The sequence below is a fragment of the Anopheles coluzzii genome, chromosome 3 (assembly GCF_943734685.1).
Source record: "Anopheles coluzzii chromosome 3, AcolN3, whole genome shotgun sequence".
Lineage (NCBI taxonomy): Eukaryota > Metazoa > Arthropoda > Insecta > Diptera > Culicidae > Anopheles > Anopheles coluzzii.
The window spans coordinates 20,182,440-20,199,905 of NC_064671.1; the positions used below are offsets into that span (position 1 = coordinate 20,182,440).

The window sequence follows — 17,466 nt, forward strand, 5'->3', positions numbered from 1 at the left end:
TAAAGAACTAAAGAACTAAAGAACTAAAGAACTAAAGAACTAAAGAACTAAAGAACTAAAGAACTAAAGAACTAAAGAACTAAAGAACTAAAGAACTAAAGAACTAAAGAACTAAAGAACTAAAGAACTAAAGAACTAAAGAACTAAAGAACTAAAGAACTAAAGAACTAAAGAACTAAAGAACTAAAGAACTAAAGAACTAAAGAACTAAAGAACTAAAGAACTAAAGAACTAAAGAACTAAAGAACTAAAGAACTAAAGAACTAAAGAACTAAAGAACTAAAGAACTAAAGAACTAAAGAACTAAAGAACTAAAGAACTAAAGAACTAAAGAACTAAAGAACTAAAGAACTAAAGAACTAAAGAACTAAAGAACTAAAGAACTAAAGAACTAAAGAACTAAAGAACTAAAGAACTAAAGAACTAAAGAACTAAAGAACTAAAGAACTAAAGAACTAAAGAACTAAAGAACTAAAGAACTAAAGAACTAAAGAACTAAAGAACTAAAGAACTAAAGAACTAAAGAACTAAAGAACTAAAGAACTAAAGAACTAAAGAACTAAAGAACTAAAGAACTAAAGAACTAAAGAACTAAAGAACTAAAGAACTAAAGAACTAAAGAACTAAAGAACTAAAGAACTAAAGAACTAAAGAACTAAAGAACTAAAGAACTAAAGAACTAAAGAACTAAAGAACTAAAGAACTAAAGAACTAAAGAACTAAAGAACTAAAGAACTAAAGAACTAAAGAACTAAAGAACTAAAGAACTAAAGAACTAAAGAACTAAAGAACTAAAGAACTAAAGAACTAAAGAACTAAAGAACTAAAGAACTAAAGAACTAAAGAACTAAAGAACTAAAGAACTAAAGAACTAAAGAACTAAAGAACTAAAGAACTAAAGAACTAAAGAACTAAAGAACTAAAGAACTAAAGAACTAAAGAACTAAAGAACTAAAGAACTAAAGAACTAAAGAACTAAAGAACTAAAGAACTAAAGAACTAAAGAACTAAAGAACTAAAGAACTAAAGAACTAAAGAACTAAAGAACTAAAGAACTAAAGAACTAAAGAACTAAAGAACTAAAGAACTAAAGAACTAAAGAACTAAAGAACTAAAGAACTAAAGAACTAAAGAACTAAAGAACTAAAGAACTAAAGAACTAAAGAACTAAAGAACTAAAGAACTAAAGAACTACAGAATTATAGAATAATATAATTATAGATTATAGAAGAAACGAAAAACAGAAATTAAATAATTAATGTCTCAAGAGATTTGAAATACCTACCAAGAAGAATAGAGATTAGTACTGCAACTGCTATAACTAACATGTCGGCGACATATCAATTTATCATTTTACAAACACTACAAAAAAACACACTAAAACAAAATCGGTTAACATTATTTGAATGTGGTTTTATTATTGACCCCAACGCAAACACACACGGTAAACTGTATAGCCCGGGGTTTTTTGCTTATGCCTTGCCATTGTGTTGGTTCAACTTTCATTCTACTAACATTCAGATACACACGAGAATAGGAAGTTTGGTTTGGTAGTACAGTTGAAGAAAACACGCGACAGACACGCTAGATGTGTGAGCACCAAAACACATTTACGCACGAATTAGAGAGGGTGCAAGCGAGCGATGCGTGCCCCGGTGCAAGATGATGGTGATCGGTGGTAGCTAAAGGGACGAAGGTTAAGGTTAAAGGTCGAACAAGATGGTACACAGATGGCCGTCTAATGCTGCAGTGCAGTGTTAAATGTTTTCTAATGCTAATATGCTTGCAACGCTGCGTTGCCGTGTTAAAAGCGATCAATGTTTCTTATCGAATAGAGCTTAATATACATTTACCACTACTAATATAACAAAGCTTCTTTTTTTTATTATACAGTGCGATGAAACACGTTCATCTGAATTTGCTCCCCAGGAGGGGGGGCTGCGGTGTCAGTTTTAGTCCGTTTTGCTTACATGTTTTTCTAATAGTTAGTGAATGTGATTTTTTTGAAATAGCTGCACCATGGAAGGACATCGACACATGTACAAACGGAGATCCCATTTGTTCACTCTTTCTTTCGCTCGCTCTGTTGCTATTTTAAGTATAACAATGTGTCGGGTAAACGGTAAGCATTGCTACTGGTTTGGTTTAGTTTACTGCTAAAAGTGGACAAGCTATTACTTATAATAATAACTGTTAAGAGTTGGAAATTAGTTAATTAACATCATTTGTCTTAAGTTCTGTGTTGTATGTTGGCACCAACTGTTTGACTAAATTCCAGCAAGATAGCTTGAGAACGTTCTGAATTTTTTGTTTCCTTATTTTACGCACAATTTAATAAGCTTATTTTCAATGGCAAAAATTATTATTGAAGTTCGTTAACGATCGCTTAAAATTAATCAACTCTTTCCGTACTCAACCGTACTTTCTTCTATGCCATTTGACATGCGCTCGCTCGCTCGCTATGCTTAATTTCCTTACTAATCTTAGGTTTTATTTTCTCCTCTACATTTTATTTCATTGTTTCACATTTCATTGGAATGTTTGTTTGTTTTGTTATCATGTTTTTGTGCATTTTTTGTTTTGTTTGGCAATTCGTTTCTTTATCATCCATTTGTACTTGTTCGTGTTGGTACCAGCAGCTATGTTGTATGTTTGGTTTTCGGGTGGTTTACTAGTTCCCCTTATTTACACATCGTTTCTGGACAGCTTGCGTTACATCTTTGCGGGGAATAAGGTAATTGTTTGGTTTGTTATATTAAACAAATTAAAAATAATGTTCTTTATTTAATAAATGATCGTTTCATTTTTTTACGTCTGTTTACATTGTGCTACACTGTACAAATTATAGTAATAAAAAAATATTTCCATTTTTAACTAATCTCTTTTCAACAAACAATAGCAAGTTTGCTGTAGCAGATCTGCATTTCACCATTCTCGTTAGGTTCTTATGATTTAATTATTTATTCGCACAGCATCGTTGGTTTAGTAACGAATTTTACTAAATAATGTGTAATGTTTAAATTTTAATTAACATGTTTTGCTTATTCTTTTTTGGCTTATTTTTCTACATTTTCCCAAACCATTTTCTCATCAATTATGAGCCATCAGCGCGCGCTGTATCATTTGACGTCGTTGTGTTATTTAAAATGGTTTATTTTTTTATTTCTCTTTTTATTTTATATCGCATGGAGGAAGTTTGTTTACTTAACATTTAAAGCTTTAAACTATTATTTTACAATTTTGGTTTGTTTTAGAGCCCATGGTTCAATGTTGCAAGCGATCGAGAGTCTCTACCCGTAGCGAGCCGTTTAATGTGGTAACTTAAATGCAAGATAAAACGAGAAAATTATACCGGTAATGATGAAAAACAGAAAATCATCTAGCTCGATAATGTTGCTTTGTAAATTTAAAACATTGGACACCGTTCCTTTCCTGCCTTTAATGAATTTGTTTTGTGCAACTTTCTGGTTTCTGTCTCTGAGCTTCACACTATGGTGTGTTGAAAATACGAACCAAATGGTTATGATGATGATGGTCGTTTGCTAGAAAATAGTCTCGTTAAGCTTCCACACCTCTAGGCGGGTGTGTGAGTGTCCCTTTTGAGATCAACCCGTTCGAAAGGAATGGAATGTTGTTGTGCTGTTTTTTCACCGACGGGTTAAAATAATTGCATTATACAGCTCCATTAAACCGGCTGTTTCTGTGCAACTCATACTCGGTGGAGTGTGGGCTTGGGAAGAGCACCATGCCAAATAGCACGTGTGGAATGGATGAGAAAATATTACTGCATTCAAAGACACCCACAGAGAGAGAGAGTGCTTGTGTGTGAATGCAGGTCAGTGGCCGAAGTGCAAGATGTGCGTTATGCAGCGAGTAAACAGACCATAAATAGAGGATTTAAACTAATGTTTGGGGTATGGAACAAAAAGGATTAATTGTTCAAATGGTGGAACATGTGGAACACAAATTTAAACAGAAATAGAAAATCTTCCAAATTGCCATTTACAGGGTTTCTCATAACTGTGGGAGACTTTATTGACTCCTTCTTGCGTGAAATGAAAGTAATGCAATGGGAATTAGACTCTATAGCACCCTTGTTGGACAAATCCAATAAGAATTTCCAAGGGGCCTGTTCAATAAGGATGCCATAGCGTCCAATTTCCATCATATGAAGTTCACTTCTCATAAGAAAGAGTCAAGGAAGTGTCCCACAACTATGAGAACTCCTGGAAACCCCTTAAAGGGGACACATAACCCGTCCTGTACGATCGAATTTTGTATGTTAAAGGCCTTTTTAAAAGCTGCATATAAAGCCTGTAGGTGACAACTGTCGTGTCAAGGCCTACTTATCTGCTACAGAACGTACTCGAAAAGCGAAAGTGATCTCCCGAAATGGATTTAACAAAACAACTGTTGTGAAAAGTACAAAAAAAAGTGTCTAAATACAACCGACAGCATCGCGTTTGCTACCATTTCCTCGAAAAGTTACTCATCTTATCGAGTAGGATATTTAAAAACACCGTTTCGTTGTTACTGTTGTTTACAGGGGTGCTGCTTTTCTCTTGTATCCTCTCTCCAAGACTACCCAACCTGTAAATCCCTGTTCCAAAAATAATTTGATTACTAAAGCAATAATTAGACGCCATTCCCAGGAGGAGGATGAGGTCCGCTGTCTTGTGTGTGCTTTGGCAATGGAGGCAAATCCGCGATGATGCGCGATGACTATTTAAGGAGCAGAACTCACCCGTTAAGAGGAAAAGCACTGCTCCAAGCAAGCCTTTTCCTTGTGTACAAACAAACACCCGCGTCTCTTACGACTCTCTTCTTGCGTGGTTGTGATAGAGTGTATTTTGAAGCGTTACATCAAGTTCTCCCACAAGATATGGTACTACAACAGGAGAAGGAGAAGCGCCACGGAACACGGAAGTGCGTTGTTTGATTCCAGGAAATCGGCATGTCAAATTTGATTAACATAAATATGTGAGTTTTTTTTCTCCTTTCGCTAACACAGCATGACACTTTTGCGCGAGTGAAATGTCCTCATGTCGTTGGCAGACCGCACCGGCGGCGCCCCAACACAAGCACACAGGGATGTGTGTCACTGTCCCGCCCGGCGTTGTCCCGCTGAATCATATCCAAACAGATAACAGATGATTCGGATGATTCTCGAGTTGGAGGAGGACGAGAGGTTTGCTTGAAGAAGAAGAAGAAAAAACTACAAATGTGGCACACCAACTCCAAACGACGAGTGTCACGCGAACCGCAAACAACGGCGCTTCGCGTCATGTTGGCTGAAGTTATTACTTTTCAAGCAGCAACCAACCAACCCCACTTCTCGGCCTGCTTTGACAGGGAAGAAAGGGTTTGACAACCTTCCTCACCAAACAAACTCCTTTTCTTTTTTTTGCAGCATTTTGTTTGAATGAACCGCGTGAACTGGGAGGGAGTTAAAAAATGGGGAAACACAAACACACAAACGCCAAGAAATAGAATAACAAATTCGTTGACGCGTTGAACTGACGAAAATCCTGATAAATCGTCGTCGGTACCCGGTGCTCCGTGTTCTCCGTATTTTGTCCCGTTGCGTTCCGTTCGGTCTAAGATTGGTGGATGTTTTATGTTCTCTCTCTCTCCTCGCACCGTTTCGTTATGGCACTTTGGTGATGAATGATATGCTTAACAACAACAAGAAAAAGAGCGTTGAAAAAGGGGTGGAGGGTAGTAGCAGGGCAAAGGGAAAGCTTCCATATTTGCACGGCAAGAGTGAAACGCGTATGTCTCTCGTACCGGAGAATTCTTCCGCAGGAGCGAAGCTCACACAAGTACACACATCCCACGGAACAAACGGGTAAACTGGGGGAATGTCCTTTGCCCTCTTGTGAACGAAATCTTTTCCATCGTTTCTTGGGTGGGTTGGAATTTGGGCCCTGTTTTTTTTTTCAATTCCCCGTTGGCGTTATCACGTTGGTTGGCTCCACAAGCAAAAGCTGCAGCTTGGCCATATATACACTTTTCGGTTGCTAATGGTGTTTCACACCTTCGAGTTGAAGAGGGGGAGTGCGTGGGACACCCGCATGCCCCGAGGGAGGCAACCCCTATCTCTCGAGTCGTCGAGACGTTGCGTGTTGCGCTACTGCACGCCTTTGTAGAAAGGGCGTAAATCTGCGTGTAATGTTATTATAAACGGTTCCTTAAAGGATTTTTCCTTTCGGTTCAACTTTCGATATGAAAAACAACAGCAAAAAAAGCGGCGACCAGGCGAAGCAATTCTTGGAAGGATCCCCCAACACCAGACACACCAAGGAGGCGTTGGAGTTGAAGAACACATCTTTTTGTTTTGCGCTTGCTTCGTGATATCCTAACCCCATCCAAGGGGGGGGGGGGGGGGGTGAGTGCATTATACAGGGTCGTGCGAGGCTCGGGGTACAGCATTCAATACATCCCTCACCATCCGAGTGAGTGGGGCGAAGAATCGGTTTGATAGAATTAGCCCTATAACACATAAATACGTGTTTATCTGCTTTTGCGTCTTTGCGCCGAAAAGACAACAACACGCCTGCCAACACAGGCGGCAACACGTGGCCGGAATGGCGCATGGATTGGGTGGTGTGAACAGATTGATGTGAAGCCGTTTGCACATCGCTTCAACCAAGTGGTGGGATGTGTGATGAATGAGGATGTGTTGGGTTGGGAAGGATTAGAAGATTGAGCAAATTGAGAATACACTCGAGTTGAGTTGGAAGCGTTGCGAGGCGTGACAGTGGGAAATAATTGAGCCTCTAAGAATGATTGCCACCTGTTGATTGTCGGTGGTTCAAGTGGGAATGATAAAACAATAAATGGGAAATGTAAACGGTGTTTATGAGACCTCGTCAAAGAAGGTTTAGAGGGGAGGGGGCACGCGAGACTTTTACGCTTGAGAGAGCGAGAAAGAGAGTTTTTTTCAATAACAAAGCATGTGCCAAATGTAATTTAGTAGAAGGAGAGATAAGTTGGCGGTATTGAATGTCGTGAAGCGTTGTTTTATAGTGAAAATTAATGGAAAACTCGAGGACGAACAGCTTCTACACCTTCAATGGAGACGCTTGGTAGCTGACAAAAGGTAAGTGTTAAGCCTTTGTAAAATGTAAATGTAAAAATTAATACAATTTAAAAGTTGCAAGGTAACTCATTTCACAATTAAATACATGATATAAACACTCCAATATAATAAAGGGTTGTCTAGAGTTCAGTGTTTTGATGCGTTTTTAGCTATAGACATTTCTGAAAAGTGTTACAACTAGTTTAATTGCTTTAATCTGCTTTAATTGTCAATTGCAGAGGACCCAAATCAGCCAAGACAAGAACGATAACAGAAAGTAAGAGGTTATCTATAACATTAAACCTGAATTGTTTTATAACCTTTAGTACGGGTAAAAACAATAAAGTAAATTTAGAGAAAGATCTTATACAGGTATTCCCAGATGTACGAAAAACTCAATATACGCGATTTTGTAAATTTTAGTTCTCTTCGAGCAACTTGTACCGATTTGACACGTCAAATGTGAAAATTTTAAAGGTACAAAATTGTAACCTTCAGTTAAAATCAGATCAAATAACTAATTTCGTAAGAAATAACAAATCAAATAACTAAACTCACCACTTCAAGCTAAATTGTTCGAAAATTAACTATAATTTGACTGAAAACCTCGAAATTTGACTTAAGTTAATATTTGAGATACGCTATTGCCGCATTAACAGCGTATGTCGGGAAATATCTGTATTGTTAAATAACCGATCACAAAAAGTTTTGCTAAATCGGAAAAAATCGATTAACTGGATTGAAATGTAAAAAATATAAAAAAATAAACCAAAAAAATATATTCCAATAGGATAAAATAATCAATAACTCTATTTGATTATAGAAAAAAGCACAAAATTCTAATTGTATCGCACGTGGCAACGCATGAGCCACCTATAGCAGGCGCTGCTTTTACACTTTCCCTTTAAATGGAGACGCCTTGCCCTTTATTCTTCAACATTGGCGCCAGTTGCTCGAGTTCAAGCGGGAAAGTGAAGGAGGAGAAAAAGATAAAATTATGATTGATGTATTCAGATTCTTTCCACAATCGTTCCGATACGGCCCACACGGTGTATCATTTCTCCCCATTGCCACACTGACATTCATCCCACCGGAACCCCGGCTTGGTGGTGATGGTGGTGTGTGTCTGTCGCACGATCGACAAATTATCCTATTCGATCCGGGTTAGAATGAAATTACTTCCATCTTGGGACGGGCTGGAGATAGACGGGGTGGAACGGTGTACAAGAACGGCAATAATATAATACTTTCACACGCACGCACGGTCGTCATTGGTGATAACGATTGCCCGATAAACCCGCTTCGGCATTCCCCATCGAATGGTGCCCTGGAAGACATTCTGGATGAGCAAGGGGCAGCAGGGTGGGGTTTCGGAGTAGGCAAATAAACGACAAAAAAAACAGGAATCGATTTGCCATGACAAACAGGGACGGAACCATGGTTAAACCCCGGCCGCCGGCGAGTTTGCTGCTTCCCTGTCACGTTCTAAATCGTTTTACAGCTTTTGAATTCTTTCGCAACAGAATCATTGCCGTGCACGGTGTCACCGGAGGGTTGTGGAAAGTGGGAATAAAATTGCGGAACTTGAGCAGAAGCAATGAATTCCAAGGTCGTGTAAAAAAAAAAAAAAGAAAAATGAAAGGTGCGTATAACAAGTTCACCCCGGGTTCGACCCGAGTTGACGAGGGTATCTAACTCTAACAAAAAGGAAGCTCTTTAGAGCAGAAGCAGCGTATTATGACAACAGCCAAGAAAAAGTCTCCCATTTGGGCTTGCAGAAAGGTGAAACGTACACAAATCTATCTCCTTCTAAAGGTGCGGAGATACGCAAAGAACGAACGGTAAGAACGAAGGCGCACGGTGGGGCTCTTTATGATGCAGGAAAGCTCGTAAAAGCATTAGTGCTGAGGAATGAGGCACCCTGGTAGGGTGGGGAAAAATATTTTCGATAAATTTATTATCTGTCGCCTTTTGACGAAGATACGTTACGTCGGCGGCGATAACGCTACAGTGTCACCGTACCTGCTGCCCAATTGCTGTGCTTTAAGGTGACGATAGTCCTGGGCAAAGCAGGGACACGTTTTGCGTGTTTGCGAGGCCTGCGTCTCGTCCCTTAAGTCCTCGAAGTGTCCCTTAAGGTAAAAACGTGTCACCTAATTTCAATCCGCTAACTTCTTTACCGGCCCAGGTTTTGTATGCTTCATCATCGAAGGACGTAAAGGACATCCTTGAAGGCTTGCAGTAGTGCCCAATAGAGGGAACTCGTTGATTCGTTTAGCGTTTTTTTTTTGTTTTTTGTTTTGTACGTTTTGCGCAGACAAGGAAGGAAGGATGCACATGAAGATATTTGGGCAAAAATATCCTCAATCCATTTTAGATCTTTAGGCTCGCTTCCATCCAGCCAGTACGGCAGTCTCCAGAGCTAGTCCATTTTGCACACAAGCGTATTTGGGGTGGGTTGTAATTGAATTTGAAGGGCTTAGGAGAAAGTTGGTGTTTTTCGTCGCTGATAGATTTGAGATCTATATGTATTAAGACAGGGGCAGAGCTGTGTGCGTGTAGAGAAAGTTTGAGGAAAGGAAAGGAGGGGTAAAAACTGTACTTCAAAGTATAGGGCATTACTAAAGTATGATTGAATTAAACTTGAATGATATTCGTATTGGCTGTTCGATAAACCAGATATGAGGTTGAATTTTGAAAAAGGCTGAAGACTAAAAAAATTTAAATAAAAAATGCTCATTTGTAATTCATATACCGTACTGCTTCGAATTACGGACACGCGATTTTTGGCATTTAATATTTTTTAACTAATTCAATTTAAATTACTCAAACGTCGGTCTAGCGGCGTTTACTAGAGCAAACCTTCTACTTTTGAGAACAAAATAAAGATTTACAGTAATTTTACTCAAAACATTGTAAAATAACAAAAAATTTGCAACAAAATTTTAAGTCATATTCTGGACAGTTTCGAGCTCATGTTTTAAATTACGGACGATTTGATTCAAATTCCGGACAGCCTCAACATGCTTTTAAAAATGTTCAAATTAACACACACGCTAGGATCGACAATGCTGTTAACATAGCTATACGAGTTAATTATACTGAAAAGTGGATCATTAGAACCAAATATCGTAGACCTAAAATCAGTACTAAATAAGGGACGTTGCCAAAGAAAAAGCCGGGGTGTACTGGCGGCTCGTCTTCCTCATGGCTGGGCCCCGAGGTCTCGAGTTCACAATTAAATTTGCTTTCCAATCCTTCTCTGGTTTAGAAGATCTCATACAACTTCTCAACCGACGCTTCAGAAATGCCTACATTTGTGTACACCGCTTAGGGCCTACACTCGTGTTAATCCGTCATTGTGCCGGCTTAGTTTATCCCATATATTGATTGATTTCCCTTAATTTTGATAAGGACGGACAACAAATGCACAAAGAATTGAAATAGCAAGATATTGTTATTACTTCTTCTCTTAACATTCGCCATATGTTGTTTTCAAAACCTTGCCTCAAAAAATAGTATCTTTATGATAGTGATGCTCCAAAATCTATCACATCATCATTGAAAACAAGGAAACAATACTATACCCCAAAAATCCATTACAAAGAAAACAATATAATAACTGTCTTTATCCTACAACTGCTGCTAGTGATGTATTTTTCTACCACTCTACATAAGCAAACAATAAGAATGGGCAGCACAGTTTTTCCCCGAATATGCATGCAAAGATTAGAAGCAATCTGGAACACTAAAATGCTCTACCTTGCCCCTCTCTCTCTCTCCGTTGAAACATAACACGTGCATTATTTGCCTCATCCGATTCCATTTTCCATACCATCATCATCCCACACACAGGACTTTCTTTATATGAGGGAAAATGAAAAGAATCTTCCCTTCACCACACAACATCCCCTTGTCCCATTTTCCAGCAGTTCCAGGCCGTTGTAACAGAACTCAAGGACGACCACCCACTGGTTGCTGACCCACGGGCTGGCTGGCTGGCTGAGGCAGGGAAGGCGTTGCCAGTAGAGTAGAATTTCAGCCCGCACGTGGAATAATAATAAATCACCAACAACGGACAAAACTGAGGTGAAAAAAGAAAAAAAAACAACTATCCCCTCAAGCAGAAGAAGAAGACATCGCGCACACCGATTGGACAAACTGTATTCGCCGGGTGCGGGTTACACTTGAATGTGTCCACGTTCTGCAAACGAAACACAGACACACAGGATCGTAGAAGGCTGGTGCGCTTAAAATTGCCCAAGACACGGTGGCCTACATTGAAACCAATAGTGGCCAGGTGACCAGGCGTGCGCGTAGGTTGCGGAGGAACGTTTGTCGGAAGAACGAAGGTTCGTGGACAACGAGCGCGGATCCCTTGGAAAGTGGAAACGTGCATCAGATACAAGCCGAGAGATTTTAAGAACCAATCCCGGACCCGGGCTTGGGAACGGAAGCGTATAAATTCAAATAAAAAAGTAGCACACGGCCGGAGCTGGAGTTACAAAGTAATGGGAAAACACAACACAAATATGTTGGCTGTAGACTCACACTCACCCTTTTGTGTTGTTCTAATTTTTAAAATATACTGTAGAATTGTTGGAGCATAAGACCACAACACAAGAAGCAAGAGATTGCTGAAGTTGGGAGGTTCAATGAAGGTACTAAAGTAGGCCATGGCTTTTTTGTTGGATGTTGACATGAGCTGTCAAGTAACAGTGACCTGCACGCAATTCTAGCAAACAGTACTGGGGTAAGGACTGAATTAACTGGGAAGTTTACGAAAACTAACTCAATATAGCTACTCCATTTTTCAGGAGGCACACATCTCGCGGCAGAAAGAAATCAATTTCTTTTCGCGGCAGAAAGAACCTTAAATCAACACTCTTTCCACATTGGCGGTTCGCTCGAGAAACTCCGAAAGTTAAAAAAAAAGAAACCAGCTGCCACAAAACAATTCACCAATATGGCGGACTATCGGGTAGGTGGGTAATGTCCTTCACGCTGATTCGTTCTTTTCCTTTGCATTCAGGTAGAATTTATCAGTGTGTGTGTGTGTAGCAGCATGGGTGTATGGGATGCCCCCCTCTTGGGAGCGGTGTACAGTTCGAGTCAAGAATGAGGGATTACATCATCTGAAATGGATCCTCGTAGAAGCTGTTTTCGATATCTATACTGCTAGCGCTATTGTTATTGAAATGGTGGGTATTAAGGTGATTGTTGTTTATGCTACCGTGCTGCTGTTGCTGCTGCTGCTGCTGGTGGTGATGGTGATGGTGCGGATGGTGCCCATTCGTTCCCGTCACGGCGGACACATCCACGATGCTACCGGTGGAGTTGGTTGGTGGATTTGGCGTTACACTCGCGTTACTGCGACTGCCATTGCTTGTTGTGCTGGTGCTGCTGTTGCTGCTACTATTGCTACCACCGCCACCGCCACCGCCACTGCCTGCACCGTCCTGCACCTGCTGATGATGATGGTGATGAGGATGATGCGGCACTAGCGACAGGTGATGATGCTGCAGGACGCGCTCGTGGCAGTCGAGCGCCGTGCCGACGGACGCGGAGATAAGGTCGAGCGAGGTGGTAATCGGATCCACATCGGCTGCATGACACGGACCCACGACTTCCGGTTGCTGCGCTTTGGTCGGGATTGCTGCAAGACAGTTGTTCTGCAGGGCGAGTGTGCCAGCATCGGTTAGCGGTAACGTGCTGCTGCTGCTGCTACCTGCCAGCGGAAGGCCAGCATTGGCGGCAGCGGCCGCTTCGCCTTCGCCCCGCATCACGATAATGACGTCGGTTAGCGCGGTGATGTAGTTCTTCGCCAGCGTAAGCGTCTCGATCTTTGACAGCCGGCGCTCCTTTTTCACATGCGGTATGACTTCCCGCAGGGACTGGGGTAGGTAGGTTAGGTAGGATAGATAGTAGATTCCACGATTGATGAAAACCCGGCGTTAGAATTCGCACCATATCAAATTCCCGATCGATCCAAATGCCGGCCATCAAGTCAAGTTGGACATTAAAAAGACAAACAAACAAACGGAAGAACGTATTAAGGCAAGTTGAAGAGCAGTAGCATCGCACAACTTCTCAAGGGCGTGTGCGATATTTGAGCCGGAAGAAATAACTAAACAATTTCGCGAACCAACAATACCACCCGTGCTGGGAAATCTCACCTGAAACGCATCGTTTAAGCTGTGCATTCGCATTCGCTCGCGTTCGTTCGACTCGAGCCGTCGCAGGTTGCGTTCCTTTGCGTTCATGGCGCCCTTGCGACGGCGGGCCGCACTGCTGCTGCTGCTGTTACCATTGCCGGCGGCGCCCTGGCCCGAACGGCCACCGCCGTTACTGCCCCGGCTGCCCGTGCGGCTACTACCGCAGCTCGTGTCGTCACTCTGCGAGCTGGAATCCGTCATGTCCGGATCGATGGTAGCTTCCTGCGTGAATGAGGGAAAGCGGTGTTTTTAGTACGTAGGAAAAGTTTGCACATTGATGGAAGCTGGTAGTTCGATCCGTGCTTTCTTTATTCGGAATAGAATTAATAGAATGTGATAGGATAAATGAAATAGTTCAAAGTTGTACTTAGGTTCAGGTGTTTCTACAAAGATCTTCTCAAAGATCTTCCTTTAAGATCAGAATTCTAACTATTTTGAATGGTCAATAGCTGCATATACTAGATCCCTGTGCATCTGTAGTAACTTTCAACAAACTAATGATTCCTGTTAAAGAAAATATGGTCAGTACGTAAACAGGACAAGTAAAAGTCTAGACTTAGGCTTGGTACAGCGGAAGTGCAATGGGACAATATCGGGAACATTAGAAGATACAGTTCCTGAAACACAGGAACAGATACACTCTCGCAGATCTAGAATTAGATCAGAACAGTGACAGAAACATGGTGTTAGGCTATTCCTGGATGTCCAATACTCGATATCCATAAATCCGGACGACTCTGGGTCAATTCGATCGTCTGGACTCGGCTGAGTTCATCTTCCAGAGTCTTGCAGAGTCTTTCGGAATTTCGGAGCGGAATCCGGTTTTGATGTGGAGTCTAATTTTTTTTATCAGAGCCAGAGTTGGAGAGAATATGCGACTCAATTCTTAATTACTCGCCACTATTAGACTAATTCCTAGTCTATGATTGGGAGCAACTTCTCTGAAGTCCAAAACCAAAGTCTTGTGAACTAAATAATGCCCTGTCAACGCTGTTAATTTGTTTTATCGAAATGTGTTTGTTTTATTCTTCATTACTCAGCGATGTATGCGAAAGGTATTGCATCGATTAGTAATAGCCTATCTAATTCATTTTAATTCTGCTTTCCCCATTTCCACTTAGCTTTTCTGGCTGTTTGATCCCTTTCCCCTTCAAACGATACCGCTATACCGATGGATCATCCAATGCAAACCGTTCTCGAGGCTCTAATAGCGCCATAAATTGAACAAGATTACAATCCCACGATAGAAAACTCATTTCACTTTCGCTTTCCTTTTACTTCTAGCTGTTTATGACTTTCACTTTCGTTGCGCGTTCAACAGGCTTTGGTTGGTTCGGAAGAATGTGGAATTAGAAAAAGTAAACGGGAGAAAATATTATAGCCCACAAAAACGCAAGTCCAGTACTCAGCAGCAAAAATAGATGCAGGTGAGTCCAAACATAACTAAAGCCCCGGTTGGAGTGGTGCATTCGTTTTCTGCTGTTCCACACGAACCACGGCCCAATGGGAGAGCGTACCCACCGTTTGCCAATATTCGTGAACCGGATTCAAGGCACGATTATCATTATGACAGAGTAAACAAAAGCGTTTAATATCCGCCACGTCGGACACACGATACCGACCGGATTCAACGGTGGCACTTGGGAGGGCTTTGGAGCATTTGTCGCTTCTTTTCGGCAGTTCCCCAGGTACAGCCTTTTCCGCCACTAGGTTGATTGAATTTTCGCATTCGTCGATGCGCCCACAACAAATCCCCCCCGCAAGTGTGGCACCTGGCATCTGTTATGGTGGCCTGACCTAGCGCCCCGTTACGTTTCGGTGCGGAGTGGTGTGCCGGTGTACGTTTGTGGGTTGCGATATCGATTTCAGTAATTAGAGTCGTAAAAAGTGTGGACTATCAGCTTATTTTTATCGCAAAATAAAAACCCCATCATGCAAGGGCGAAATTTCAGGGTGCTTGGGGAGCATAGAGCGAGAGAGAAAGAGACCGGGTAGTATGAGGACGAGTTGTTTTTACGAAGAAAGTCGATTAAACGGTGTGCAAAGTATGCCATGGTTGGTAAGGTAGCGCGTTCAAACGCTTGAAAACAACGATATGAAGTAACCCTACACAACACAATCCACCTTAAAGGGCTCTGTAAAAAAACCGGCAAAAGGACACAAGTTACTCGCTTGGCCACAACGCTTACCATTTGCATCCGTCTGGTGGCCCTTTTCGGTCGTGATGTTGCCCTCAGCGTTGCACCGCCGGTCGAATGTGTCGTAAGGGAGTCGACCGACAGCAGGTTAGCGTTCTTGTCCTGCTGCAGCTCATGCTGGTGATGATGAGGTTGGTGATGATGCTGTTGGGCATGGCCACTGTGATGGTGATGATGGTGATGTGGTTGGTGCGGCGAATGATGTTGCTGCTGCTGCTGCTGCTGCTGCGAATGATGATGATGGGAATGGTGTCCAGTGCCGCTGATGATACCGTTGGTGGAACCGTTCGAGGCCAGCTCGTAGAATCCGCTGGTGTCGGACGATTCGGCTATTTCTGCCGCAGCCAACTGCACGCTGTGCTTGTCGTCGGACAGATCGGAACGCATCGCGATTGTCGAATGCGTTTGCTCTACCGGCGTGGAGAGGTTGGTGCGTATTGTGCGTGGAATTTGAATGTGAAAGTTTCTTATCCTTTTTTTAAGGGAACTGCTACGTCGTCGTATGAAGCGTTATTCGATGAAAAGGGTCATCATTTTGTCTCATCAGCAATAATGATGAACTAATGAGACGTCTACCTGGAAGAAACATGAAGAAACGAAGTGAGAGAGACATTAAAAAAGGTACTAAAAACGAGATGAAATAACATAAATATTAGAATATTGCAGTTTTACAGAGTGAGAGTGGTGAGAAAAAATGGTATCGCGCAATGTGAAAAAGGAACTCTGGAAAAGAACACGGCGTGATAACAATGTTGCCAATCCTCGTTAGCCAGCCACGTACGGGGTGGGGGGAAAACGGGATAAAATTCTTTACCAAGTGGCAAGCAAGCTCTCATTTCAACACCCCCCCCCCCCCCCCCCCCATTTCAACCGAAGCGTGTAACGATGGACCGAAGAAAAATGGGCCACGGATGGGCGGGCTGGGTAATCGTCCCAACTAGGCATGGGCAAAACGATTCTTTTCACCGAACGCGAACGAACTAGTTCGCTCACCAAAAAGAACCGAACGCGAACGACGATTCTTTCGTTCTTTGTTTCATGAGGTTTTTATTCACAAAGAACGCTTGTTATCTTTTTCATTTACCCACCATAGACGCATACTGTAGCCAAAGAAGTACTCATTCTGCGGTTAAAACCAATCATTTAAAAACATTAAACACTCGGCTGTCTGGTCAACACAATCCATCGCAAAACCGACCAAAAACTAGCATGTAAAAAACTAATACGAGCAAAAATGTCTCCTGCATATATTGTACCCCATGCCTTATACACACTTAAGGATTCTATTTAAAAAAACTACTTAAATATGGATCAACATGATGAGCGCAATCAATTCAGTTCAGTTCATTCGCGAACAATGACTAATCCGTTTGAACGGGCTCGATCTTTTGAATTGTATAGGTATAATTTCCATGCCAACAGAACACAGATCGAACACCAGTTCGAACGCGTTCGATGAATTCAGTTGTGTAGGTACGATTTACACACCAACAGAACACAGATCGAACACCAATTCGAACGCGTTCGATGAATTCAGTTGTGTAGGTACGATTTACACACCAACAGAACACAGATCGAACACCAGTTCGAACGCGTTCGATGAATTCAGTCGTATAGATACGATTTCCACACCAACAGCACACGTATCGAACACTGCTGGACAAATTCGACGGCGTTCGAGGAATTGAGTTGTATGGGTACGATTTCAACACCAACAGGGTACATTTTGATCTCTGACGACCCGTTCGCACGGTGCGAGAATGAGGGAGAAAGCGATATGATTTTGCACGTTTTATTACCACATTTATGTGTGCCGTCGAACACTGAACGGAACGTTCGAACGCGTTCGGTGTAGTCAGTTTCTTCCAAAAGTCCTGGTCGTTCTTTTTGTTAAGAACCTCGTTCGTTCGTGCACTTTACCGAACTGTTCGAACGGTGCGATTCTCGTTCATTTTACACATGCCTAGTCCCA

General features: G+C 41.7%; 2 protein-coding genes across 2 annotated transcripts in view; both read right to left on the reverse strand.

The window, feature by feature from the left end:
- LOC120955475 (DNA topoisomerase 2) overlaps window positions 1-17,466 on the reverse strand; it is a 197,370-nt gene that overhangs the window by 40,912 nt on the left and 138,992 nt on the right. The window lies entirely within an intron of this gene.
- Window positions 10,609-16,082, reverse strand: LOC120957116 (protein dimmed). Its single transcript, XM_040379125.2, has 3 exons — window positions 15,486-16,082; window positions 13,258-13,518; window positions 10,609-12,975 (listed from the first exon to the last, which is right to left on the reverse strand). The coding sequence occupies exons 1-3, from the start codon at window positions 15,879-15,881 to the stop codon at window positions 12,208-12,210; spliced, it is 1,425 nt and encodes a 474-aa protein (XP_040235059.2). The 5' UTR covers window positions 15,882-16,082; the 3' UTR covers window positions 10,609-12,207.

Bases quoted from the DNA above. Each gene is read 5' to 3' on its own strand.
- LOC120957116 (XM_040379125.2), bottom strand. From the start codon at position 15,881: ATGCGTTCCGATCTGTCCGACGACAAGCACAGCGTGCAGTTGGCTGCG. The intron at 13,519-15,485 runs GTAAGCGTTGTG...TCATTCACGCAG, and splicing joins CCACCAGACGGATGCAAATG to GAAGCTACCATCGATCCGGA. The intron at 12,976-13,257 runs GTGAGATTTCCC...TACCTACCCCAG, and splicing joins GCTTAAACGATGCGTTTCAG to TCCCTGCGGGAAGTCATACC.